This window comes from Poecilia formosa, unplaced genomic scaffold (assembly GCF_000485575.1).
Source record: "Poecilia formosa unplaced genomic scaffold, Poecilia_formosa-5.1.2 Scaffold644, whole genome shotgun sequence".
In the NCBI taxonomy this organism is placed as follows: domain Eukaryota; kingdom Metazoa; phylum Chordata; class Actinopteri; order Cyprinodontiformes; family Poeciliidae; genus Poecilia; species Poecilia formosa.
Window position 1 is genome coordinate 194,280 of NW_006800583.1, and position 26,455 is coordinate 220,734.

Consider the following 26,455-nt stretch of genomic DNA (forward strand, 5'->3'; position numbering starts at 1 on the left):
TATTTTATTAATACTGATTTGAAATAAACAAAGGAACTGTTATTTTTGGCTTAACAAAATAAAAAAAGCTAAGCTGATCATGACAAAACGTGCAAATATGCAAATTTTAGAATCTGAAAGGAAAATTACAGTGCCATGCAAAACTATTAATACCCATTAAAACCTTCTTTTAACGCGTTTTTTTAGCTGATGTCAGTCTGAACTAACAGTTTGTACAGAAATAGGAACCAAATGTAAAATGAAAAGCAAAAAGACGCACCAGCAGTTTTATAATGTCTAAGGAAACTAGATTTAAAATATAAAATAAATTAATCAAAATAGAAATGAGAGTAGCTTCAACTGCAGCATATCTGAGGAGCTCCTCACAACTGCAGCTTCTGTTTTTCATGGAACCAACATCCAGACGACCACATCGTTATTTCAGGTTGCTTCAGCCGTCCTTAAGTCCACCTGCTCTGTCGCCTGCCAGCAGCAGGAGAGCAGAGCTACATCTGAGCTGTGTTAGAGTACAACGGCTCTTCCTCGGATCGGTTCAGATCCGTCATTCGGACCGCGGCGTAGACAACATCGTTATTGGTTCTGCCTGACTCTCTGACAGGAGAATCAGAGCTTCTTTTAAAGAACTTCACCTCAGCGTAGGCGACTGTAGTGAAGTCATCCACAGCCTGAGAAGTAAGAAACAGAAAACACGTTTTATTTTGTGGTGTTGGGGTCGATCCGATCCAGTATCACTGTCGGAACCAAAACAGTCTCTGTGGTTTTAGGAAGTAATGTACAGTTTGTGTCCAGGATGTGTGGGATCTGCAGAGATGTTAGCTGCCCTTTTCCTGACCCTAGACCCAGTGGTGCAAAAAGTGGGTATGCAGCGCATGCAACGCATAGGGCCGCTGCACCAGAGGGGGCGGCGCGCCGATGATGCCCTCACATACACTTCACCGGATCCTTACGCTCCTTCACCTCGAGCACGGTTTTTGTGACGGTTTCCTTCAGGTCTTCTTGAGTCACTCACTGAGGCTGGATGGAGACGTGGAGCTTCCTGGACTGGAGCCGAAACTCTGTGTGCTTGTTGGTGTGGAGGAGGACGAGTCGACGGATGGAAAATTGATTTCAATTTAGGTTTTCTTCTCACTTATGAAATTTATTTATGTCATTTCCTAATAAAAACCTGAATCTATGAACCAATATTCATATTTCTGTGCATCATAATCTGACATAAAGGATTTGTGGACAGAAAGCAGCTTCAGATGAAAGTTTTTTTATTAAGACTCACCGTCTCTGACTGTGATGTTAAAGTCTCTGTATAAATATGATCCATCATTTCTCTCCAGGGAACATCGGTACCGTCCAGAGTCAGACTGGGTCAGCTGGGTGATGGACACATACAGAACTCCACTTTCATACAGAATGATGTATTTGCCACTATCAAATCTGCCTTCATTTGTCCCAATAAGAACTTCCCTCTGCAGAACTGTCCTCTTCCAGAGGAACCAGAGGACCCAAAGGAAGAGGCGCCTGTCAGAGAGCTGCCACCGTCTTTATAGAGGTGATGATCTTTGCTTCCATCCAGCAGAGCTGATAGAATAATCATCAGTTACTTTCTGATCTCAGCATGATGCAGTCTGATCACATTAACCCAGTTATAAATAAATACACAGAACTTAAAGCTCAGTTAACAACCGTGCTTCTATTTAAGGAACAAAGCATATTCCCATTCTGCTCTATTCATAAACTTCGTCCTAACTGGTTAAACTGGCTCACAAATGCAGTAAATCAGGTAAAATGTTCCTTTATTATTAAACTTCTGATGGCTGATCTATTAGCCGATACTGAATTAAATTAGTTCACAGATATTAAACTAAAATGAAGCTAATTTAACACAGTTAAATGCTTTAATCTCAAACTGAAATGAAACATTTCAGCTGCTTTGATAAAAACTCACCTTCTACAAGATGAAGTCTGAAATCACAGATTTCAGCTGGTGATGAAGATTCACCCAAACCAAGTCTGTAAAGTCCAGAGTCGGACAGGGTCAGCTCTGAGATCATCCCAGACAGAAGAACAGGTGTAGAACATCCAACTCCGCATCGACCCGACTGAGCGTCCAGGCCGTGTGTTTGAACGTTTCCTGCTTCACATTTCTCCCTGCAGAAGAACCTCCATGCTCCATCCTTCCTACAGGAACATGTCACTAATGTTTCCTCCAGGAACTTGAAGATGTGAGTCGGTGCATCATCAGCTCTGCTGTTGTTGACCTGCAGAACAGATCATTGGTTAACAGCAGAACTTCCTGTCAGGTTCTGCAGGCTGAGCTCAGCATGTTCTGCTTTCCAGTTCACTGCAGACACTGAATCATTCTGGTTAGATCATTATTGTTACCATGGAAACTCAATGTAAATCAGCCTGGTTTGGTTTAACACACAACACAGATGTTAATCTACTGACTTATTACCAAACTAAAGACAGGAGGTTAAATAATAAAATAACTTTTTTAAAGAGTTTTAAAAGTTGCAGTTCAAGCACTGAGATAGAAACTTTAACAAGAACAGAACAGATTTAATAATATCTGAAATTAAGAATCTTTACTTTCACCATCTGCAGAGGTCAGTTTAAGAAATAACTTATTCTGTGCCTGAACTTTATCCCTGATCCCAGTTTTAAGTCCATCCAGAACTCTGAAGGTTCTGTTCCCACGGGTCCAAAACAAGTGGAAGATCCTTCCTCAGAGGAAAAACTGGAAACTGTCAGGAAAGTTGAAATGTGGCAGAACTTAAACAGGCATAATTAATACTGAACTGAACAGGACAAAGCAGGAACAACGAAAACCCAGAAAGCTGGAAACAGGTGAATGAGGTTAGACAGGCGAGTTTGATGGTTTAAAGACGAAATCAAAGAATTAAAAAGTACTCACAGAGGAAGAAGCAGCAGAACAAAGCCAGACGAACGCTCATGGTGAAGCTCTGGCGTTCTGCTGGCTCTCTTCTGTTTCATCACTTCTATGACTGAAGATGCTCCTCCCTCCAACTCTTCCTGTTCCCTTCAGTTTCTCACCTGCAGCTTTACATCAACACATCTTCTCTCTCTGGAAAGGGCTCAGATGCTTAGAACATTTTTATTAAAAAGAAAATGATGAAAGGAACAGACTAACAATAGAATGGGTTTATTATAAAAACATAAATAAATTTACTAGTATTATCATCAGCAAATTTGGAAAAAAAAACACTACAGGCAACATCTGATCTCCCCTTCTGGACTTCTCTACAAACCCAGTCAAAGCGTCCTGCGAGGTGAAAGCATGACAGCAGCTGTGCTCCAAAAAACACGAGAAACATTAAAGATCCCAGATAAAGAGCAGCTTAAATAAACTTCCTTTATAGGTTGGCAGAGACATTCATCATCAGGAGGGAGTTCTGCTCATATTGTACTGGAAACACATTTAAAGCAAAGGGTTTGAATGTTAGAAATGGTTTCCCAGTAATAAAAGCTCTACAGCTCAAAGTGAAGAGATTAAAATCATTTATTATTCTGAAATTTGGCAAATATAAAAAGCTCTAATCATCCTACTTGAAGAGAAAAGGTTTACTTTGATTCAATGTCAGGCAACGGAAATGAAGTCTTGTTTTTATAGTATAAATAAATTTTAACAAGTTGCACAAGAGTCCAACAAAGGAAGTTCTTTAAAATATTCTTACATGTACAGAACTTCTGATATGAAAAACTTTTTCATATTCAGCTGATAATCACGCCACATGAAGTCCTCAGTTTGACAGTTATGACCATCCAGGCAGCAGAACAAAACAAGTGTTTGTGTCCAGATATGAGGCACATAGAAGTTCCTCCGGACAGAAAAGCAGCTTTGAAAAAACAAACATTTCTACTAAAAGCAGACGACAGAATGACATCAAGGACATCGACTCAACTGCAAACATCTGACAGAAAAACGTTTGTCCCTCACAACACACCGACAAAAACAAAAGCTTAAGAAAATCACAACTCAAAAAACATTTTTTTATATTTACATGTCAATTTCATAGAAACAGATTTAAACAAAAAGCACCGGCATTCTTTTGAAGAAACCTTTGATTAGACGGCAGCAGGCATGGCGTTTTTATAAAGTCTGTTGCTCTGTAGAGAAAAGATGTGTGCTGTCATATCCCACATGTTTTTAGCAACCTATTGCATTGTAGAGTTTAAAGAATCATGGTTCAAAACTAAAATGGCCGAACTTTAAAGCTTTACTTTAACAGCTGTGAACATTTAAATCTGAACACTTTGTCCATCCCTGTGGACGTTACTGTGTTTGATTAAATGTGACTTTAGGTTAAATCTTAGTCCACAGACATCACAGCCAAACAGTTTGGCTCCTGTGTGAAGGGTCATGTGTTTGTTTAAATGTGCCTTCTGGTTAAACCTTTGCCCACAAACGTCACAACCAAAAGGTTTGTCACCTGTGTGGATTCTCAAGTGTCTTTTTAAAGCCGACTTCTGGTTGAATCGCCGTCCACACACATCGCAGTCAAATGATTTTACCTCACAGTGGATCTTCATGTGTTTCTTTAAAGCAGACTTTTGTATTAAACGTTGTCCACAGATGTCACAAGCGAATGGTTTCTCTCCTGTGTGGGTTAGCTTGTGCAAGTTTAAATGTGACTTTAGGTTGAATCTCTGATCACAAACACCACATCTATATGGTTTCTCCCCTGTATGGACTCTTACATGTTTGCTTAAATATGACTTCAGGTTGAATCTTTGTCCACAGAAATCACAACCAAACGGTTTTCCTCCAGAGTGGATTTTGGCATGTTTGTTCAAGTTGGATTTTTGGTTAAATCTTTGTCCACAAACATCACAACCAAACGGTTTCTCTCCTGTATGAATCCTCATGTGTATGTGTAAATATGACTTCAGGTTAAATCTTTGTCCGCAAACATCACAACCGAAGGGTTTTCCTCCCGTGTGGATTCTCATGTGCTTGTTTAAGTTAGAATTCTGGTTGAATCTTTGTCCACAAACATCACAGCCGAACGGTTTCTCTCCTGTGTGGATTCTCTTGTGTCTGCTTAGATGATTTTTCCAACTGAAACTTTTACCACAGTCGTCACAGGTGAATAATTTGACATCACTCTGGACTTTCCCTGGACTTAGTGTGTTAGCATTTTTCTTCCCTTTAGTACTTTTAGCTGCCCGGCGTGAAGACCTTCCTGTTGAATGATGGGTCCTGTGTCTCTGCAGAGAGCGCTCGTTAACAAACCGTTTACCGCACTCGGAGCAGCTCAATGAACTGACGGCGTTTCCTCCTGACTCTCTGCCCTCCTTCCAGTCAGCCTCACTGTCCTCAGTTCCAGATCCAGAGTCTGACATGCGCTGATGCTGGGAGTCAGGATGGCTCGCTTCATCACTTTCACCACCAACATCATCACTGTCATCACCACCATTATCATCAAATTCAGAGTCACTATCACCATCATCCTCCTCTTCATCCTCACTGACCTCTGTCTCTGAAGAGCAGGAAGTGTCTCCATCAGTGTGTAGGTCTGGGTTCCTGCTGGACTCTGCTGCTCCACCGTCCTCTTCTTCATCTTCTGCTTTCATCAGGTCAGCTGAGCTGCTGGTTGGAAGATCTCCGTCTCCTGGCTGATGGAGGTGTGAGAACAGAGGTTTCTCTTCATGCTCACTTTTCACAAGAACGACATTTAGTGGAAATGGATCCGTCTGCTTCTCACTGAGGTGCTCTCCCTCCAGGCCGGTCCAAGGTTCCTCCTCTTCCTGCTTGATGTGAAGCAGCTTTAGATCCTGATGGTCCACACCTGGAATCTGTTCTTCACGAGTGTCCTGAGGAGAATGTAGATCTGGGTTCCTGCTGGATTCCTCTTCATCGGTCTCCATCTTGTCATCTGAGCTGCTGGCTGGAAGACACCGGCCTTCTGTTTGGTTCTGATGAAGCTGTGAGAACTGAGATTCATCATCCGGTTCCTCCTTGATGCGGAGAGCTTCTGGTTTCTGCTGGTCCACAGCAGGACTCAGCTCTTCAACATCCTCTTCTAGAGCAACCACAATCTGCGGAACATCTGGGAGCAACACCAAAACACATCATGTTCATTACAGACAACTGCAACTCGTCAACATTTCAGTTAATTACAAGTTAATTAGTGAAGCCAAGACCCCTCTGGTTTAGAGAAGATGGAACAGAAACTGGTGCAGCAGTACTTTCTATGTGAAAGCAGAGCAAAGACTTCGTACCTGGGTAGAGAACATTTTGTTAGTCACAGTCTATGAGAGACACTGAGGCAAATGTAGAAGGACGAGGCTGAGCGTATCAGAGAACATTAAAGACGACCTGGAGAGTTTCTGAGAAAACGAAAAGGCAGAACGTCATCGATTTTTGATTCAGAAATTATTACACACTGAGGAGGAAGAAAGCACTTTGTCCTTAAAATTAATCCTAATCAAAAACAGGATTCAGTCTTGCTAAACGAGGTCTAGCTTTCCTAATTTAATAAATTACCAGTTTTCATTAGGAAAGCAGCTGTGATGATTTGATACTCAAAATTTTTAATCAAGTTAATTTCAGGGTCTGAAATTAATTAAAATGATTGGATTTTAATAAACAATCATATTAACAAATAAGCAACAATTTCAATTTAAAAACTATTTGGTGCTCAGTTATTAAATCAATATATCAGCTCAACAACAAAGATATTCATAGTTTTTCAACCATCATATTGGAGCAAAGTGTTTTTCTATCTGTTCACCTTTCCACAGTTTCTCTGGTCGTTCATGGAGCTTCTTTAGAAATGCAGCTGCTGAAATCAGATTTGCTGCTACATGTTTTTAGCATGTAGCAGCAATGCTACATGCTGCTACATGCAATGCTACATGTAGCTGCTACATGTAGCAGCTCAATGAATAGCATTGAGATGCTACTCATTGAGTAGCATCTCAATGAGTAGCATTGAGATGCTACTCATCTCAATGCTACTCAGCATTGAGATGCTACTGTAGGCTTGGACAGCTTCACTGACAGATGAGTTTCTGAAGCAGACATTAACCCCCAGAGAGCCGAGAGAAACGCCTGCTGCCCAGCGCTGTTTGAAAATGTGCGTCAGAATTATGGGTGTACCAGAAACGACAATGCAAAGTTCTGGCTCTCTAAGTTTAAAAAAAAAATGACATGCAATAAATTGCGCTAAAATTTTTAACACTAAAATCCATGTAATTAGTTGAAATTACAACATTTGCTTCTTACTCTGGCCCCTGCTGGCTTGTGACTTTAATGGCTGCTGCGTGCTGGAAGCTGGTGCGACGAACAGCACGCCGTACTGACGAGGGTCGCTCTGTGTCGCAGCAGTAAGACGAGGGAGACCACGCCCCGATGCCACCCGCTTCCCTACAATGGCCCTCTGAAGCTGTGGGATGTAGCGGTAGTCCTTTTCCTCCTTTATAGCATACAAACACCACTTTCTGGATTTCTTGTTATAAAGTTTGCGATATCTGAAGTTAGACAAACAATAAAAACAGATGAAAATATTTATATCCAAAGTCTTTCTTGATAAGGCAGAGTACAAATAAAAATACTGCATACTGTACGGAGCCGTCGGGTTTTCTCCTGGGCGGTCTGTGAACGTGGTGGTTGTAATCCAGGCCAGCCAGGAAGATCCGGGCTTCATAGACCGGACGGCTGAAGCTGAAGCGTTTGCTGGCATACATCAGGATGTGGTTATGGAAAGATTCCAGCTCAGCTGTTGACCTACAAGTTCAATGAGACCCGTCAGATCACATCAGCTTTTTCTGCAGCACCATAAATGTAGAAACACGGAATAATTAAACACATTCATACCTGAAGTGTAAGTACTTGTGTACTTCCTTAAGCCAGCGTTGATTCAGAATAACTTCCGATAAGGCCCGATGGGCCACGGACCCGTTTTCTATCCAGGCCTTGTCTCTGCGTTCCCCAGACGGACGCTGGCCGGCGTCCAGGGGCCACTCGTGCTCTCCTGTTACATGGTTAAGGAGGCCAGCCCACATGTCCTAAATTAGAAAATAAACGTAACAGTTTAAACTTACATTGATCAAATATACTATTGGTATAGTGGTTGCATTTTTTTCACCCTTGATATCACAGTTATCAATGTGCAGGAATGAATACCAACCTCTAAACTGGTTTTATTTACCCCACATAGCAACAACAACTCAATGCTGAAGTGCTAGAAAAATGACATCCAGGATGTTTGGGTGCGACTCACATAAAAGTTATCAAAGTTTTCAGTCATCTTGCAGCAGAACCAGAAATAATTGCAGATATCTTTGATCCACTGCAGCAGGATGGAGCAACCCTTTTGCTGCCCTGCCTTAATAAACACAAATAAAGAAATAAAATGAAATATTGGAGAAAAATTTACAAGTTTGACATTTTTGATTTCTTAATTTTAATCACAAGAAAACTTACTGCATGCATCTTCTTGGCCAAGTTTTTGGAACCATGCCACATGTCCAGAGTGTGCAGCACGCCGCTGTCCTTATACTTTCCTTTGACTGGGTCTTTCAAATAAAGAACAGAAATGCAATTAGGAATACTGCTGCACTGACAAATAAAATCCTAAGAGGTCAAGCATTTATTACTGAGCAGAATAAGAGATAAACCCACTAGCTTTGAAAAGAAAAGAAATAAAATTGTATGAATATTGTCCGCGCTCGTCTATGAGCCAAGTCATAATGAGATGTTTACAGACTTTTTTTTTTATTTCTAATGAAATAAGTCACTGTAACATACACAAATACGTACCATAAATGCTTTTTAAAGCCATGTCTGTAACACAACTGCTTATTAAATACATACATCAGCCTATGAAAGTCATTAATCACCATCTTTATTTTCCTCCTCTGCACCAAAACCACTTCAGTCTTCTTCAGTGTCAGAATTACTTCCTTAACCTGTTTTGTTTTCGCTCTCTGTAGCTGAGTTTCCACTGACTATAAAATTGTGCAAATCAAAATTGCGTAATTGATTCACGCCACTTTTGGAAAAAAAAGAAATCCCTAAACCCTTACAGTATGAAGCTGTAGGGCTTTAGACTACAGGACTTTAATATAAAGCCAGGTTTACAGCTGACGCGTTAAACCGGTCATGAGGAGGCTCCAAACATTCGTCTCACTCTGCAGTTTGTGCTGTCCTGTTCATCACGCAGCAGTCCAGCCTTTTGAAATCTGTTGCACCATGAAAATGTTCAAAGCGTGTGAAAAACAAAGCTGGCTGTGGTCTGGACTTACCAAATAGAGCTGATATCTGTGACTGAGAATCTGTGCAAACTTCAGTGAGTTTAACCTCCTGGTGGATCTGCTCAAAGCTCCTGATGAAGCCTTCCCTCTCCATCGTCACACAACTCCTCTGTGTCTCTCCCTTGTCAATGTTGACTATTGATAGGATTTCTTTGGTTTCATTCTCCATGATGGTGTAGGTGCAGAACTGAGCAGACGACCCAGGACTGCCCATGTGACCACCAGCTTCAGAAAGTACCAAATGCACAAGAAAAAGATTTCTCATCAAAGCAGGAGAAACAAAGTTGCATGTGAACATTGCCTGTCGTTCTGTAACTGACCATTAGACTCACCAAGTACAACAACATTTTCCTTTGACTTCAGCCTGGACACGACGTCAGCTCTGCTGCTGTCCCAAAAGTCCTTGATGGTTCCAACACAGTAGGTGTCCTGTATTTTCAAGAAGGTTGACCAATCCACTATTCCCAACTTCATAAACTTGAAAAGCAATGCAACTTTGGCATAGTAGTTGCCAGACAGGATGATATTTGATGCCAAAAGGAAGTCGCCAGCTTGCATCCCGTCTTTGAAAGTGGGCTGGGAGTTCCACTCCCACACACAGTGATTGTTAGGACACATCTGGAAAACAGGTTTAAAAATATTTAGCATTACTTTCCAACCATCACAGCAATGATACATCAGACAGCAGCACTTCCTCTAGGGGGAGATTTTAGGGTTGGTAGATTGTTTTGGTGATTATCAAATGGTCAATACTTGCATATGAAACTCATCTTATCCACTGATTTTTTTCTACCAACAACAGTCGTCCTACTATTATCAACTCTGAAACTTTTTAGCTATACTTAGTTCAGAAATAAATCGGTAAAGGCTAAAATCAGATATGCTTTTTAAATATCTGTGATTGGCCAGAAAACTGCATTCGGTGGACTCCTACTTTCTTTTAATAGCAGTCATTGGAGTAATGAGCATTAATACAAATAAAATATATTTAACAGCTATTAAAAAGTACTTTAACACGTCTCAGGCATTAAGATTTTCTGCTCTGTTGTATTTATTTAGAAATAGCATATTTGTAAGCAATAATATTGCAGTAATTTAGTAATTGTGATGTTATTTCAGTCATTTATTTAGGGATTTGTGATATTTAGTGATCTGAACATTATGTGTGTTCACCCGTGTGTGAATGCAGCTGACTCAGCACCTGGGAGCCTCACAAATACGGAGTCTCAGCTTTTGCCAACTTTGGTGTTGGTGCTTTTGAAAGCCCACAATCTGCTGGCGCTAGCCGAGCTAGCGGTGTGGCCTGGGGGGTCCATCGTGACCCATGGCTACAGACCGAGTTTGAGAGAGTGCTACAAGTAGACAAGCGACTGCATACAGACGGAAAAAGCTCACAAGGATCCTGCTGTGCTTAGGCTAATAAAGTCAATAATATTAACTGTGAACACCTGCAATTCCTACATGCTGTGATCTTCTTGGTGCGGCAGGCGCTCTCGTTGGCAGGGCGCCCCCTTGGGGAAACACTGGAGTAGTAAATGAACATACCCACTGCATGATGACAGCTGTTCCTCTGGACTTGATCTGGACTTGGAATGGTCCAGTTGCCTGACACTCAGCCAGTGTCACCGGGTCTTTAGCCGTACACACTGGGATGGGCAGCAGCAGATACCGAGCGAGTTGCATCAGACAGACATGGTAGGTGATGGCTGCCGGATGATTGGTGATGTCATCCTCACTCTGGACCGGTTGGGACTCGGCTGACTCTGTGACCAGAGTGTCATGAACTGTGTCCTCCATGCCGACGGCCGGAAGAGCATCCAGAGGTAACTTCTGTTCACCGGCACCAGCAGCGCTGATTGAATACAAAAAAACAATGAGAAAGGAAAATTATTTTCATAAAAAATCACTTTTAGTTAGGAACTCACCGAACGCATAAAGGGGGCATGTAATCCTCCTCCTCCTCCTCTTCATCATCAGTGTCGTCATGGTAACTGCCTTCCCCCATGCTATTCTCTTCCTCTGAAGCTGAAACGTCTCCGGTGTCGTCCTGCGGAGCCCGGGTCCAGTCCCCAGCCCAGTCGATGCTATGAACCAAAAATATTAATCTGATACCAAAACGTCACAATTCAGGTTAAACATGTATAAATGATACTTACACACAGTTCTGAATGTGATTGAAGTCACTTTCATTGATGTCATCATGAGTGTCCAGCGATGAAATGCTAACAGCAAGAACATGTAGAAATAAAAATGGCATATAATCTCACCTGCCGGGGTTTTGTCTCTCTGCCTTTAGTAACTTGAAGACATTCTGTGCTTCGTCTCCCAACATTACCTACATTTTATGCCAAATTATTTTCCTCAATGCAGAGCAAATTCTGACCATCTAAATTTACAAAAAAATATCCACAACTTTGCTCCTTATTTCTTTTTAATTGTAGTCTACGGTGCCAATGCAAACGTTATTATACATCTCTGTCATTGTATGCAGCAACTAAGATTATAAAATCTAGATTTGCAGGATTTAACTAAATAATTTCAGGTCCTAGTCTCTGTAGAAAATAAAATGCTTGAGGTTAAACCATTAACAGATTTTTCTTCACAAATTAAAATCTTCTTTAAATGATAGGCTCCGATTTTCAATTCACTTTTATAATTGTAGAATAAGACGTACATTATAATCTGTCACCATGACTACTGCTCAGGCTGAACCACCATGGTGATCTTGGCAATATAAGCGCCCAATATTTTCTCACCAATCTGATGATGAGCTGCGGACAGAACAGGACAGGGCGGTCCGATGGCTGGTTGTAGCTGAAGAAGTCAAAGCACCAACTTCACATCTACAATAAACCACACCGTACAAAATCTGTTTGGAAGCTATAGACAACCTTCACCATGATATACACTCACCTTATAAAAAGATGATCTACAGACAGCAGAGTATTATGTCAAACATGAGGACATTCATCAGAAGAAAAAAAAACTCTCAAACATTCGGACAAACACTAAACATCTGGATTACAAACAGCCAACACAACAAGCTAGCTGCTAATGTTGTAAGCAGTTCTCTCATATTTTATTTACTTTTTGTAAATACTTCATTATATCAGGATAATACACACAAAGTAATTTCACTATTGATATCATTCTGATTGAAACAATATGTTGGGGTGAAAGAGTTGGCAGTGATCGCTAACATTACTCCCATGCTGCCAGGTAACAAGCTAACTGTTAGCAACAAGCTACAGAGTGAAAAGAGAATGGTGATAATGTAACTGTCGTAGTTGTGATGTTATTACACAATAAAGCAAATCCAGCAGAGACACCTACTTGTCTAGCAGAAACGTGGCTAACTCTGCATCGGATTTGAAGCGTTTCAGGTAGAGTAGCTCCCTCCACCTCAGAAAAGCCGCTCCGATGTTTATCCTCGTTTTATTCCGGGCTCGGTCCAGTTCTTTCTTTTGAGCTTGCTTTTCATCTTTGGACTTCTTCCGCCTACCTCTCCTCGTTTGTTGAGCAGGTGCCGCCACTCGAGGAATTGGCAGTTTTCCTGCAACGTTAGGTTCCCTCTCCGCCATTAGCACAGCTGCAGCACACCAGCAGTCTTGAGCTTGAGTGATGGAAAACGCTGAGCAGAGGAAGGTTGTTGGGCAGCACGTACAGGAGCTTGATTGACTCTGCTGAGACACCCCTCCTGGCTCTTACTAGTGGTATATTTCTGGAAATAGTAGCAAGATCACTGGGATGAGCCAAGGGAGCTTGATTTTTTAATAGATCATCTGTCTCATTCTACTGTCAGCAATTTTTGACATTTTTAACAAATTACCTAAAATATATATATATATTTTAAAGTTGCCTCTTGCAACTTTAAGTTATTAGCAGCAATAGATCAACTGTTGTTCCCAAAGCTGCCTCAGCTAAAAAGAAACTCAGAACCAGGCATAGCATATATAAAGACAAGAAAGAGAGAATATACAGCGATTAGTGATGTCATACACATCACTAGTGACGTCAGGAGCGGCCATGTTGAAACGCGAAGTCGAAGTTGCTCCCACATTCCCAGTGGAGAAAGTGATTTTTCCAACTGGGAAATTTTCTAGTTCCAAGTAGAACTGGGACGCACCATTAGTGTTGAGCTGGTGCATTTCATACTTCACGGTTAAACGTTAGTCATTGAGTGAAAATAAAACTTAAACAGAGTCTATGTCTCCATCAAACAATCATTTACCAATAGCTAGGGGTCCAGATCCTCTGGACGAAGAACAAGGAGAACAAGGGGCTGGTAGCTCTGCGACATTAATAAGAATAATTTAATAAATTCTAAACTGTAGCTGCCATCCAAACAGCTGATATAATGAAGTAAAACATACTAACCTAATCTGTCCATCTGAATCTTGAAAGCAGCATCCATGTTTCTGTGTTCCTCTTGCTCTGCTGCCTCCAGTCACCGTTTGAACCCCTATCGCTACATCTCTGGTAGCTTTTCTGTCTCCAGGCCATCATTTAACTGTTACTGAACAGCTAGGGCTCGGTTTTAATGTAATTAAATAAACAAAAACCAAAGAAAACACGGCGGACGAGGCTGCAACTACAGCCGTTCTGCTAAACAGAATTTGGCGCCTGCGCACTGGCGACTAGGGGCTGAACCCGGAAGTCCCGCCCAGAATCTTCTGAGGGAGTTGAATCCGCCTGCGCATGAGGGACTTATGTCAAGAGCGACGCCATATTGTAAGTGGCATTTTGTTTCGAATATATAGCTGATCAATTTTTTATATATATATATATTTTTAAAAGAAAACCATTCAGCCATGTCAAATAGTATGTCAGTATTTTTTGCTTTCTTGTTTCATTCCACAGTACAATGGAATTCAATTCAGTTTAATTCAAATATATTAATACAAATGAAAATTAAATGTTGTAACTCACATTATCAATTTGTTCAAGGAGTTATTGTAGATGCCAATGGCTATGGGGAATGGTGGGCAGAAAGGCTCTCTAGCAGACAGTATTACAGCAATTCTGAAGAATCTTCTGGCTAAACACACTCAGCTGTTGTATGAGAGTCTCCAAAGAGGATCTTCAAGGTTGTCTGTAATTTTATTGATTTCATGAATAATCCTTTGCACCTTCATCTCCAGATATTCCAGAGCAGAACCCAGAACAGAACCAGCCTTCTTTTTTCTCCTCTCGCCTCTCATGATGTCTCAGTGCACCACAGATATTCTCTGACTAGAGATATATTCTCTAGATTAGAAATTTTGGGGTCTGTGTAATAATCATCTGTGAAAGCAGACTTGACCTTTACTTACTCTCCTGTTTTCCCGCTTCACAAGATACCAAACCCATCAGTCCATCCTATGTGGAGGTCCAGGGCTGAATTTCAGCTGGATAAATAATTTTATGCCTTGAAATTAAATATTATTTACTTGTTTTTAATGTTTCTGTGGATAGTTTATTCAGATGGAAAACTATGTTATTTTTTCATAAAGTGCCTACAAGAGACCAACGACTAGCTAAACACAGGGATGCAAACAACTGATCTACTTACGATTGTCGATCAATGTTTTATTAGATTTAAATTAGTTCCATTTGATTAACAACATCTGCTTAGACCACAGGTGTTAAATTTCAGTCCTAGAGGGCCACAGCCCTGCAACTTTTAGATGTGCCTCTGTTGCACCACCTGAATAGAATAATTAGGTCGTTAGCAAGGCTCTGGAGAACTGATCTATACACAGAGGAGGAAATTAAGCCATTTCATTCCAGTGTTTTGTACCTGTGGCACATCTAAAAACTGCAGGACTGCAGCCCTTGAGGACCCCTGACTTAGACTTTTTTCAGTGTTTGTAGTTTAGCCTCCATCCAGCAGAGGGCCAAAATGATCATCTTTAAGCAGAGTCAGTTGATACAGAAATAAAGATGGTGTGGCCATACCAGAACAGCAAAGAGAAATGGTCCAAACAGAGTCCAATCTGGGCTGCAATATCTACTTTATACAGTTCTGTTCATAAATATAAACAACAAACTTCTTAAGTTATTAATAGCATTCCTTCAGCCAAGCTGCATGGCAGAGCAACATCAGTGTCAACTTCTCAGCCAAAAACATCTTGTGCTACGAAGGCGAGGATATGATGACTAAAAAGCAAAGAAGATAACTGAGAAACATTGTAACATGGAATAAAAAGAAATGATGCCAATAAGCACAGTTGACTTTGCAGACTTTTGTTAGTTTATGGAGCAAAGTTTTAATATTTAATAGTAAAACTTTATATTTAAGATAACACAAATTGCTACAGCTAACACCATTAGCAGGAGCTAAAGCAAAAATCATTCATTCATCCATTCATCCGTAATGAATGGATGTCTAAAGTTACAATTAAACCTCTTTAAGTTTTTGTAACATCACTTTAATATATCTGAGAAAATGTTTTAATCCTGATGTGAGCCAATAATTTAAATATAAATTCAATTTAGCCATATTTAAATTTATGAAAACTAAGCCTACTGTATTTTATTTTTAACATTTGAAATGAATGTTACTCAAATAAAATCTATTGATACAATTAATCATGGATGCTTTTATAACAACTTAAATAAACTAATTGAAACAAAGAGCTTATCACAATAGTAATATTATTAAACACTGCAAGTTAAAATGTTCATGGTTCATAGAAAACCAAAGATTTTACAGTCCTTCAGGTAGGAACTCTTTTACTGCCTGATTATTCCCCTCCTGTGTGAATTCTCATGTGTCGGTTAAAATGGGACGTCTGGGTAAATGTTTCTCCACAAACAACACAGCCAAATGGTTTCTCTCCAGTGTGGATCCTGCTGTGCGCATTTAAATTAGACAACTGGCGAAATCTCTGACCACAGACATCACAACCAAAAGGTTTTTCTCCTGTGTGGATTCTCATGTGCGTTTTTAAACTTCCCTTTAGGCTGAATTTTTTCCCACAGGCGTAACAACCAAATGGCTTCTCTCCTGTGTGGATCCTGATGTGTTTCTTTAAGGTCGACTTATCACTGAATCTTTGTCCACAGGAATCACAACCAAACGGTTTGTCTCCTGTGTGGATTCTCATATGTCTGTTTAAACTTGTCTTGTCACTAAAGCGTTGTCCACAAACGTCACAACCTAAAGGTTTGTCCCCCGTGTGAATCCTCATGTGTTTGTTTAAATGGGACTTATCACTGAATCTTTGTTCACAAACATCACAACTGAACGGTTTCTCTCCTGTGTGAATCCTGGTGTGAATGTTTAAATGGGACTTTTGGCTGAATCTTCTGCCACAGATGTCACAACCAAACGGTTTCTCTCCAGAGTGGATTCTCATGTGAACGTTTATGTTGTTTTTCCAGTTAAAACTTTTACCACAGTCATCACAGGTAAAACATTTAACCCCTGTCTGGATGTTCCTCAGCGACTCAACAGTTTTCTTCTCTGTAACACTTTTCTTGCCACCCAAACAGCCTGCAGGTCTTGCTTTTGAAGGACAGGTTGTGTGTCTCTGAAGTGAGGACTTGTTGAACTGTTGACTGCACTTGGAGCAGCTCAGCGACTTGTTGGCGGCGTTTCCTCCTGACTCTGCAGCTCTAGTTTCCTTCCAGTCGTTCTCACTGTCCTCGGTTTCAGAGCCGGAGTCTGGTGGGTGTTTCAGATGAGAACCAGGATGGTTCACATCCTCCTCCTCTTCATCCTCACTGACCTCTGTCTCTGAAGAGCAGGAAGTGTCTCCATCAGTGTGTAGGTCTGGGTTCCTGCTGGACTCTGCTGCTCCACCGTCCTCTTCATCTGCTTTCATCTGGCCAGCTGAGCTGCTGGTTGGAAGATCTCCGTCTTTTGGCTGATGAAGCTGTGAGAACAGAGGTTTATCTTCATCATCCTCACTCTTCATAAGAACCACAGTGAGTGGAAACCTGGTAGGATCGGACTCCTCCTTCACACTGAGCTCTTCATCCTCTGGGCTGCTCCAGATTTCCTCCTCTTCCTCCTTGATGTGAAGACGCTCTGCGTCCTGCTGGTCTCCACCAGGACTCGGCTCTTCATTAGCTTCTTCTTTAACCAGCAGCCTCTCCTGAACATCTACAGGAAACACAGGAACAATGTGAAAAAGTTTAGTAAACAGAATTAAAAACTGAAGGACTAAACTAAGACTTCAAACTAAAACCAGTAGCTGAGTAAATTTATTTATTCAGCAAATTTCAAGACATTCATTAAAAAAATCTGCTCAGAAGTAAGAGAATTAAACATTAGCTTGTCCAAGTTGTTAATAGTTGGGTTGCAACTAATGATTATTGAATAATTGATTTTTCTATTTATTATTCTGACAATTAATTGGATAACAGAGTTGGCACATTTTTGCAGATTTTAATTTAACCATTTAAGATGTTTTTATATGTCAGAAATAGATTTAAATGCAAATTAAATTCTTAAATAACAAGATAAGCATTTTATTCCCTAAAATACAATAAAAACTTCCTTCTAACATCAACGTGAACAGCTTAGTCTTTTCTGCTCAACTAAACATCAATGCAGTGTAGGGATGATTCCACCTGAGGAGTTCATATTTACAGAAATATGTTCCGATTTAAATGCATAAATGTATATATATACAAACATCTATAGATATAGAGATCAATATATGTTTTAACTATTTTGATGAATCAAGGAGGTAAAAGCTTATATTATATAAATACACAAATTAGTTTAATTTAGATCCCTGATCCCCATTGCCTTACAACGCAATGGATTTTATGCCTTTGGTTCTGATGCATCATAATTTTGCCAGTTTACTGTAAATTATGCCAGATTATAAGCAGAAGGTAAACCTCCGTCATCCTGATGCAAGATGCTGTTTACTGGACTCAGATGACCGCATTTCCCTCCAGCAGCCTACAAACAGATTCCAGAAAATGACTGTAAATCATCGGTTGTCAAAGCGGGAAGGAAACGTCCTTCTGTCGGGCTCCAAGTGACACATGGTCGGATCAAAATGTTCATTTCAACCCCCAAATGTCGGGAGTCAAAGATGATGAAGTTCGAAACAAACATCCCGCTAAGATACAAAACAAAGGCTTCACCAGGTCATACTAACTCAGCATCTCCAACAGACCCAAACAGCTGGTATGAAAACAGACAAACCTGATCTGTGCGGCTGGACCAAGAGGCTGAAAGCGGCGTCCATGTCTCTGTGCCTGTCTTCTTCTGCAGCATCCCGTCCCTGTTGGACCTGCTGTCCCCACATCTCCGGCGGTTCCCCCCTCCAGACGCTCCGCTGACTGCGGCTCCGCAGCTCCAGCTCAGCTTTAACCCGCCCGAATTCCTCCAGGCTTCACCGACTGCTGCTGCTGCTCCCTAAAAGCTCTATTAACGCTCCCAGAACCGAACCAGAACCGAAGAAAATACACAGACTGACAGGCTGAGTCCACTATACTGATGAGAAGCTGGAGTCTGCGCACTAGAGCCCGCAGACCGAAAAACCCGGAAGTCCCGCCTTCATCAATCATAATAGCGTTTAGCGGATCCGCCATGTTGTAAGTGGCAAGTTCACATTTAATTTGACAATATTTATAAAGAGCTTTCTCATCTCTCCTTAAAATTATGTTCAACTAATTGCACTAAAAAGTAGAACAGAATAGAATAAAATAGGATAAAAGAGTAGAATAAAATAGATCAATCAATCAATCAATCAATCAATCAATCAATCAATCAATCAATCAATCAATCATATCTTTATTCCAGACACAAAAAGGTCCATAGAAAAGAAGGTAAAAAACAAACAAAATAAGAGAAAAATAAAAAATAAACATGACATATTATTCACCTAGTCACAAATAAGTGATTACGCCAATGATTCCACAATAAATAATAAACACTATGGAATAAAAGCTTTATTAATTTATGATCAGGAAGTGAAAACATGATACTTTGGCATCATAAAATACAGACAATTTAAATCAACTTATTAACAAACAACAAATAATAATGAAGAGCCACAATCTTCATCAGAACACTCAGATAGTGTAAAAAACAGAAACAACAATCTTTGTTAATTTCAGTCCAATGATTGTCACCAGCAGTGGTCTGAAAATTAAATGTCTTTTTTTTATATATACATTTTTGCTTCATGTTGTAAAGTAAAAAATTAAATAACTTAAACTCCTCTTGTGTGTTACCAAAGACCTAAAACCTAAACATCTGATTGGTCAACTCCTGCACAGAACCGCAGCAGCAGAGAAATCACCTTTTCTATTCTATCTTTGGCCTCGCTGAGTCTCCTGTAGAGACTCATTACTGAGTGGTCTGTAAAACATGCACAGATGGTCTGGACATGCTTTACAGACCTCTTCCCATATGTAGCTGTAATATAAGTTAACAGGAAGACCAAATACTAACACCAACTCCTTCATAGAAGCTGTCAGGTCATCCAGCACCGTTCTGTTCTGTAGAGCCATAAGCTTTACTCACTTAACTCGGTTTTAACTTCTTCTACGAAAGCTGCAGCATCATCAGGTGATTTGAAACCATAACTTATGGTTATAATTTTCCCTACTCCTACATATGGTGATGGTGTTATTGCACACACACTGTCCAACCTAACAGCTCCTAAGGATATGCAAAAACTCAATGACAGAAGAAAAACTAACTTTTCTCAAAATTTAAACTCAATTGTTTTTCTGCTGCAAAATTTTAATTCAAGCAAGTCAGCAATTCATTTTAATAAGAAACCAGCTATAAAGATATTCAAACTTTAAAAAAATCTATTCTGCGATTATAAAGCAGTGGAAGCACATACAGAGTAAAGACTGAGGCTCAGTTTCTAAATCCAATTTTCTTCAGGTTTCAGCTTCACTGAACAAACTGCAACCCTGAGATCCAGAACTGGAGGTCCAGAACTGGAGGTCCAGAACCGGAGGTCCAGAACCGGAGGTCCAGAACCGGAGGTCCAGGGTCTCATCTGGGCTGTGAGAGTGTGGAGTAGATCTGGTTCTGGTCTCTGGTGGCAGGACTGAGACTCTGGTAGGTTGAGTCATGTGAGGAAACGTTATCATAGTCGATGTTCTGAAAGAAGAAATGATAGTTGAAAGCATTATAGAGCGAAAGAGTTTGTTCCAGTTTAAGACATTTTTACAATAATCTAGTCTCAGGTTGTAAGATTTTATTGAAATGAAACTATTAATTTGTACAACCTTCTGCAAACTGTCTCTTCTCACAGCTTTATATTATTTTTCACTCTCATCAAAGAGAAGAAAATCACCTCCATCTTTACTCCATCATCTCCTCTCCTCCTTGAATCTGTGAAACAAAAAGTTTTATTAGGAGAAAATGTCTGAAGTCCAGAGAAGATTGAAGAAAAACATGAAATCATCAGACGGATTCAACAACAAAACTTAACACATTATAAATATGGATGATCATTTGAAAACAGTAAAGTAATAATTATAAATTACTTTGACATCAGAGTGTTTAAAGTTTTCCTCCATGAATAAATTTTCAGTGATTTTAAGGTTTTTCTACGTCTTTATCAGACAATAACTGTGGAAGAAGATTTAATTTCAGATGAACCACAGGTGACATTTTCCAGTCTGTCATTATTTTATATAATTAAACCAGGTTGTCGCAAAATAGAATTTACTTAATTTAAAATTAGTCTCAGTTTGGTTTAGTCCGTCGACTTCCTGTGGTTCCTTGAACTGAGTGCTGGTGTTAGTTGGTGTCTCACCTCTCAGAGATCGTCTCCTGCAGGAAACCAGCAGAGCTGCTGAGACCAGAACCACCATGGCAGCCAGAGTCACACCAACGATCACAGGAACATCTGCAGAGGGACAACAAGCTGGTTCACACTGACACCTGCTGGTGGATCACGGTACAGGTTCAACAGGGGGTATAGACTCATAATGAATTAGTGTTTGTGAAGTTTCTCTGTAGAAATGTTTCATCCGGATCAAAGCTGTCTGACACTAACATGAAAACACAGCTTTGTTCTGATGTTTTTAAAGAAATTAATCATTTTTAAGTTTCTTTCTGAACATTAAAACGTCTGTAGAAAATTATTTTCACTTCAAAAGATAAACAAACATCCAGATGCTGCATCAGCTCAGAAGGTAAACAGGAGATTCATAGATATTATTTATCACTCACAGAGACTGGAAGGGAGCTGAGATGCTGCAGGAGTGAAACTTGCTGTTGGAGTGGAGGCTGATGAGACGACTGCTGGAAAATAACCAAACAAGACTCAAGATTGGTGCTGAACAAATCTGCATAGTAAAAACTGAGATGGGTTTAAGATATGACATGAGGCCATGTACACACTACCACCATTACAATATTAGGGACATTTTAACACCAGTAAAAACTCACCAGTNGAATAATCAAAATGACAAGAAATAAAGGAAATATTTCACTCTATATATGTAACATCTGAGTTTCTCTTTGTGAAATGAGGGACAAAATTATTATTATTTTTTCTCACAAAATATTTGTTTTAGCTCCACGTGTATCTGATCAGTTCTCCTTCTGGTTGTTGCTGGGAGATTCAATGTTCTCATAAATCAAGTCTCCAGAGGGGCTCTGCTTACGGGCGACAGTCTAGAAAGAATAATAACAAAACATCAGACAAACTCAGCCTGCATAAGCCAGATGCAACATTTTGATCCAATTTTTAATATTAGAATAAATCACCTTAGTTGGCTGCCATAGCCTCTCATCTCCAAACCTGTGGAACAAATACTTATTTATTGTGATAAATTATTAAAATCACAATTTAGATCAACAAATTTTCAGTTTTGAAATAGAAAAACAACAAAGATAAAAGAACAATCAACATCATTTAAAACAAATCCAAAGTATTACAAAGCATCTAGAGCATCTAGGGCGTCAAACTCCAGTCCTGAAGGGCCGCTGTCCTGCAACTTCTAGATGTGCCTCTGCTGCACCACCTGAATAGATTAATCAGTAATGGTGGGTAGATGAGGCGTCATGTATCGTTTCGACCCAAATCAAAACTGTATTGATTCTGAGTCAATACTGACACCTGCTGGACATTAAAAATTCCTACAGGCAACGTAGTGATTTGATGACTACTACAAAGACTTATGATTTAAGCTGTTGTATTTTATTGTATATTACATATTTTATTATGTCATATCTTCAGTTAAATTTAAAATATATTTGATATTCTTAGATACAATGAATAAAGAATGTGAACATGAACCATAAAGTGAAAATTTAAGTGAACGTGTTTGAATGAGGATGCTTGTGGATTGTTTTTTTTTTTCTCACAAATTTTTATAAAAAAAAAGTTTTTACAACATTTTGAAATTTAGCCTGTTACGCTTTTTTGACAAAACTTCTCCTGCTGTAGAAAAAAACAAAGTAAACACTATATTTACAGCGAACCCTTGTTTTTCTTAGTGGTTGCTTTTCGAGAATAACCCGTGATAGGCGAAATCCATGAAGTATTTACCTTTATTTTTTACAGTTATTGCACAGCATAAATAAATAGATTGAAACCAAAGAACAAAACCTGTTTTCAGATCAGCGGATGTTCACCAGTCGGGCCTTAATGTGATCCGGAGTCGTGTCATTAAAGCGTCTCCTCCAACCTGCCCCGAGACTCACAGCTGTATCTACGGCAAAGCGATGGATCTTGTTAAATGAGCCTCCGGTCGGGTTCTTCTGCCTCTGGCCAGTTTTTTCCAGCAGGCATTCAAAGTTTCAGTTTCCATCTCCTGAATGGCCAATCTGTATTAAATACCGTAACTTTATTGGCACTCAGGTAGAGAAGAAGCGCGGAGACTGTTTATAGCAATAAGGTCAATCAGGATGCAGAACACTGTGAAAAAAAACTGCACAAAAAAATCTGCGAAGCAGCGAAACCGTGAAAGGTGAACAGCGTTATAGCGAAGGATCACTGTATATGAAATAATTTATAAAAAGCACCTGAGTGATTTGTAGAATGGCTGCATGTCTGAGTGTATCTGGGACTTCATTCTCATCACTCATGATGCCTCAGCATTAAAAGGTGGATTTATTTAAATAAGACAGTTTAGTCAAATATATGCGACACTTAACCTGCAGAACATGATATGAAAGCAAACTAAGAGTCAGTTTCAGCTGAATTTGGATTCAGATCAAGTAGAAACTGACAAGAACCGGATGAAACAGCAAAAATGAAGACAAATTTATTTCCAATATAAGATCAAAATGGTCCCACACTGAGGGAACCTTTTGTTTGAAGCTGCTCCATAGTTGACACTGTAAAAGATCAAGAATTCGTTTGGCAAATGCTTTTGACAGATTCTCTCCCTTATAAACAGTTTGGCGCTTTAATGTTTTTTCAAAACAGTTTGTAACCCAGTGTTAAAAACTCAAGAAATCAATAGATGTTGATTTAATCTTATTCTACAACGAGATTAAAAAAATGTAATAAAGTAACAAAAAAAAGAAGGAACATGTTTGTAAATATGTTCATAAATATTGATATAAACAGTGCTAAAAATCTTTAAAACCTGTGAAATATCCCTTTAGTGATTGCTTTTAGTGACAGATTAAACAACCAATAACTGGCACAGTCTGATTTCCCATCAGCCAATCAGGTTGATTGTCCCGCCCCTTTAACTGCAGCGCTGAGCTTTAGCTCAGATTGCGTCTAACTCCCTTGAGAGCTGACGGTTGTTCCGTAAACTTCCTAGAAGATTACGTTAAATTCTTTGAAGAATCCTGGAAATTGGTAAGACAATGTTAAATTATTATTGCAGAATTCATAATTCAAAATAGTGAATCTGTTTTTTTTTTAAATTAGATCTCCAAAAGCGCTGTTCTAACAGCTGACCTCCGAAAAAAAATCCCTGGTTGTGTAGCATTGAAGCATCGGTGAGTAATTGCACGCGCTCAGCCGTTGGCCAGTAAATTCGCTAAAAAAATGGCTAAAATATCTAATAACTGTTCAAATTTAATAAAAATTAAATTGTATTGTAAACTTTATATCATTATTATTGTGTATGTTGTATTTGTCCTATGTGGATTTGCTTCTTTTCCCATTAGTACATGTTTTAATATTTCGACATTAATGTCATGGTGCTGTAATGCGGGTTTCTAATCCACATTTTGAATGTTAGATTTAGTGTTATAAATGTATTTTGGCACTTTTAGATTGAGATTTGAATTGTTGCTTTGTTGATATTAGCATCCTAAATTTTAAGATGCTTTACTTTGACCTTCTTCCAGGTCAGGTTTTTTTCTTATGGTGCACTTTTGAAACATTGTGCCAGAGACATCAAGATCACCCTTACAAAGAACTTGGATGGCGAGCCCCAGCCCAGAGGACCGAGTGAACTGGTAGACAGTGACCCGACTGGTCACCAGCCGTGAAACATAAAAAATATTTCACAGACACATTGAAAAGACTAAACAAACCTTGAAAGAACATTTGACAGACNCTGTGAGGAACCGACCACTGCTCCACCGTGAAGCCAGGAGGAAACTTCCAGGGTTTATCGATGTTTCACTGATCCACTTTCTGTGTCCTGTTGAATAAAATAATAGTAAAATATGCTCACAGAGGACGAAGACGCAGAACAAGATGCGGCCGGCCATCATGCTGCAGCTCTGATGTTTCCTGTTTCTTCTATCGAAGCTCCTCTCTAACTGAAGGAGGTCCTTCCTCAGATGTGCTCATGTAACTCCTCTTCTTTTCTCCTCCCAGTTTTAAAGTTCCTGCCTTAAATGTGACCCTTGACCCCTCATCTCTAGGTTTAGCTGCAGTCTCATGCCTTCACGCCTTTGCAAAGTTGGCAAAATCTGAAATGTCAGAGACGACCAGCTCTTCCAAAGCGACTGGACTTTCTTGGTTGTAGTTCTGCTCCACTTTCTTCTTCTGGTGGGAGGAGAGCATCCCCACCTGAGACCCAACCGGTTCAGGTGGATTCTTTCCATGCTGAGGAGCAGAACCAGCAGCTCTGCAGCAAAAGCTCATTACAGTTACAGAAACTCAAAATGTCATTAATCAGTGAGCAGCCAGAGCTCGGGTCAGTTGGAGAATAGATCAGCAGGTAAACAGTCTGGATGATCCAGTTGGGACGAGCCTTCTGCTCTAACATGTTGGCCAGAGAAGGTCCTGGTCCAGCCGGTGACTCCAAGGTTCTGTGGGTCTGAAGTTGGTCGGTGAATGTGAGAGCCTGACCCAAGTACAACCAAGGAGGCATCAACAGAACCGAGCGACCCGCACCAACAAGGACATGATCTGACAAACCCAACAGGAACAGAAACAACAGCAGGAGGTCTTCATCTTATTCCACATTTTATTCATCCTCATCTTCTGAATCATCATTTCAGCCTCGCTGTTCCACAACTCAGCTGTCAAACTCCTCCAGGATCGGCGTCCTGCAGGCTTTAGACGAGTCCTTCCTTTAAATCGCTCCTGAAGCACATATTCAGCAGACTCTGAGAGTCATGAGAAGGAAATTCAGTCCTTTGATTCAGGGATGTTGGCCTGGGGAAACATCAAACCGTCCCAGGATGGGGCTGGAGTTCGACTCCCTGCTGTGAAACTCGGTGAAGACTGAGGAGATGAGGAGCTTCACAGGGCCAAGAGGGCTGGAACAGTTTCATTTAAGGTTTGAACAATTCTGCTTTGAAAGGTCAGAGATTTCAGATTTATTCGTGTCCCAAATTGGGCAACTGATGTTACAGCAAGTATAAAAACTGAAAGACAAAGTATCAAAGATTAAAAAATAAAAAACAAAACCTACCAATGCAAATCAGTACATAATGAATGTAAAACATCTCAGCAGTAGGACATGGTTCTCTTATGTTCATGAAGAAATTACAACTGATAATCAAATTTTCTGAAAGAGGATAGAAAAGTTTTTTAAAGCAGTTTGCAAACATAATTACTGGAAATGAGAACCAGTTTGTGCTTCTCATTGTACTGATTGTGCAGTTTATTTGAAGGAAGTAAAACGCCTAAACTTTAGTTCCTGCTTTTTAAGTCTTGCTAAAGAAAAAAACATTTCAGTGGAAGTTAGTAGTTTCTGCAACAGTTTGCAGAAAAGTCTGTTGCAGAAACAGTTTTTTTTTTCTGTTTCTGAAAACAGAAACTTCTCTCTGTGGAGACACACAGAGACAGATCTGTCTCTGTATCTCTACAGAGACACAGAGACAGATCTGTCTCTG

General features: G+C 39.9%; 2 protein-coding genes and 3 long non-coding RNA genes across 5 annotated transcripts; 1 reads left to right on the plus strand and 4 right to left on the minus strand.

Moving 5' to 3' along the window:
• On the minus strand, positions 1-2,898 carry LOC103130523 (uncharacterized). The gene is made up of 3 exons (XR_001660294.1): positions 1,940-2,898; positions 1,271-1,572; positions 1-665 (listed from the first exon to the last, which is right to left on the minus strand). It is a non-coding gene; the product is annotated as an uncharacterized LOC103130523 (long non-coding RNA).
• A 592-nt stretch (positions 2,899-3,490) lies between these two features.
• LOC103130530 (uncharacterized) lies at positions 3,491-14,011 on the minus strand. Its single transcript, XM_016665994.1, has 14 exons — positions 13,651-14,011; positions 12,607-12,994; positions 12,030-12,116; positions 11,430-11,495; positions 11,199-11,357; positions 10,819-11,125; positions 9,606-9,891; positions 9,265-9,498; positions 8,444-8,535; positions 8,241-8,345; positions 7,835-8,025; positions 7,580-7,744; positions 7,244-7,488; positions 3,491-6,065 (listed from the first exon to the last, which is right to left on the minus strand). The coding sequence occupies exons 2-14, from the start codon at positions 12,852-12,854 to the stop codon at positions 4,255-4,257; spliced, it is 3,996 nt and encodes a 1,331-aa protein (XP_016521480.1). The 5' UTR covers positions 12,855-12,994; positions 13,651-14,011; the 3' UTR covers positions 3,491-4,254.
• Positions 14,012-15,834: 1,823 nt separating this feature from the next.
• On the minus strand, positions 15,835-18,761 carry LOC107834503 (zinc finger protein OZF-like). Its single transcript, XM_016665995.1, has 2 exons — positions 18,422-18,761; positions 15,835-17,362 (listed from the first exon to the last, which is right to left on the minus strand). Exons 1-2 carry the CDS (start codon positions 18,522-18,524, stop codon positions 15,999-16,001), a joined length of 1,467 nt encoding a protein of 488 aa, XP_016521481.1. The 5' UTR covers positions 18,525-18,761; the 3' UTR covers positions 15,835-15,998.
• Positions 18,762-19,825: 1,064 nt separating this feature from the next.
• On the minus strand, positions 19,826-21,175 carry LOC107834506 (uncharacterized). The gene is made up of 3 exons (XR_001660296.1): positions 21,003-21,175; positions 20,538-20,575; positions 19,826-20,341 (listed from the first exon to the last, which is right to left on the minus strand). It is a non-coding gene; the product is annotated as an uncharacterized LOC107834506 (long non-coding RNA).
• Positions 21,176-24,033: 2,858 nt separating this feature from the next.
• On the plus strand, positions 24,034-24,719 carry LOC107834505 (uncharacterized). Its single transcript, XR_001660295.1, has 2 exons — positions 24,034-24,154; positions 24,509-24,719. It is a non-coding gene; the product is annotated as an uncharacterized LOC107834505 (long non-coding RNA).
• The last annotated feature ends 1,736 nt before the right edge of the window (positions 24,720-26,455 follow it).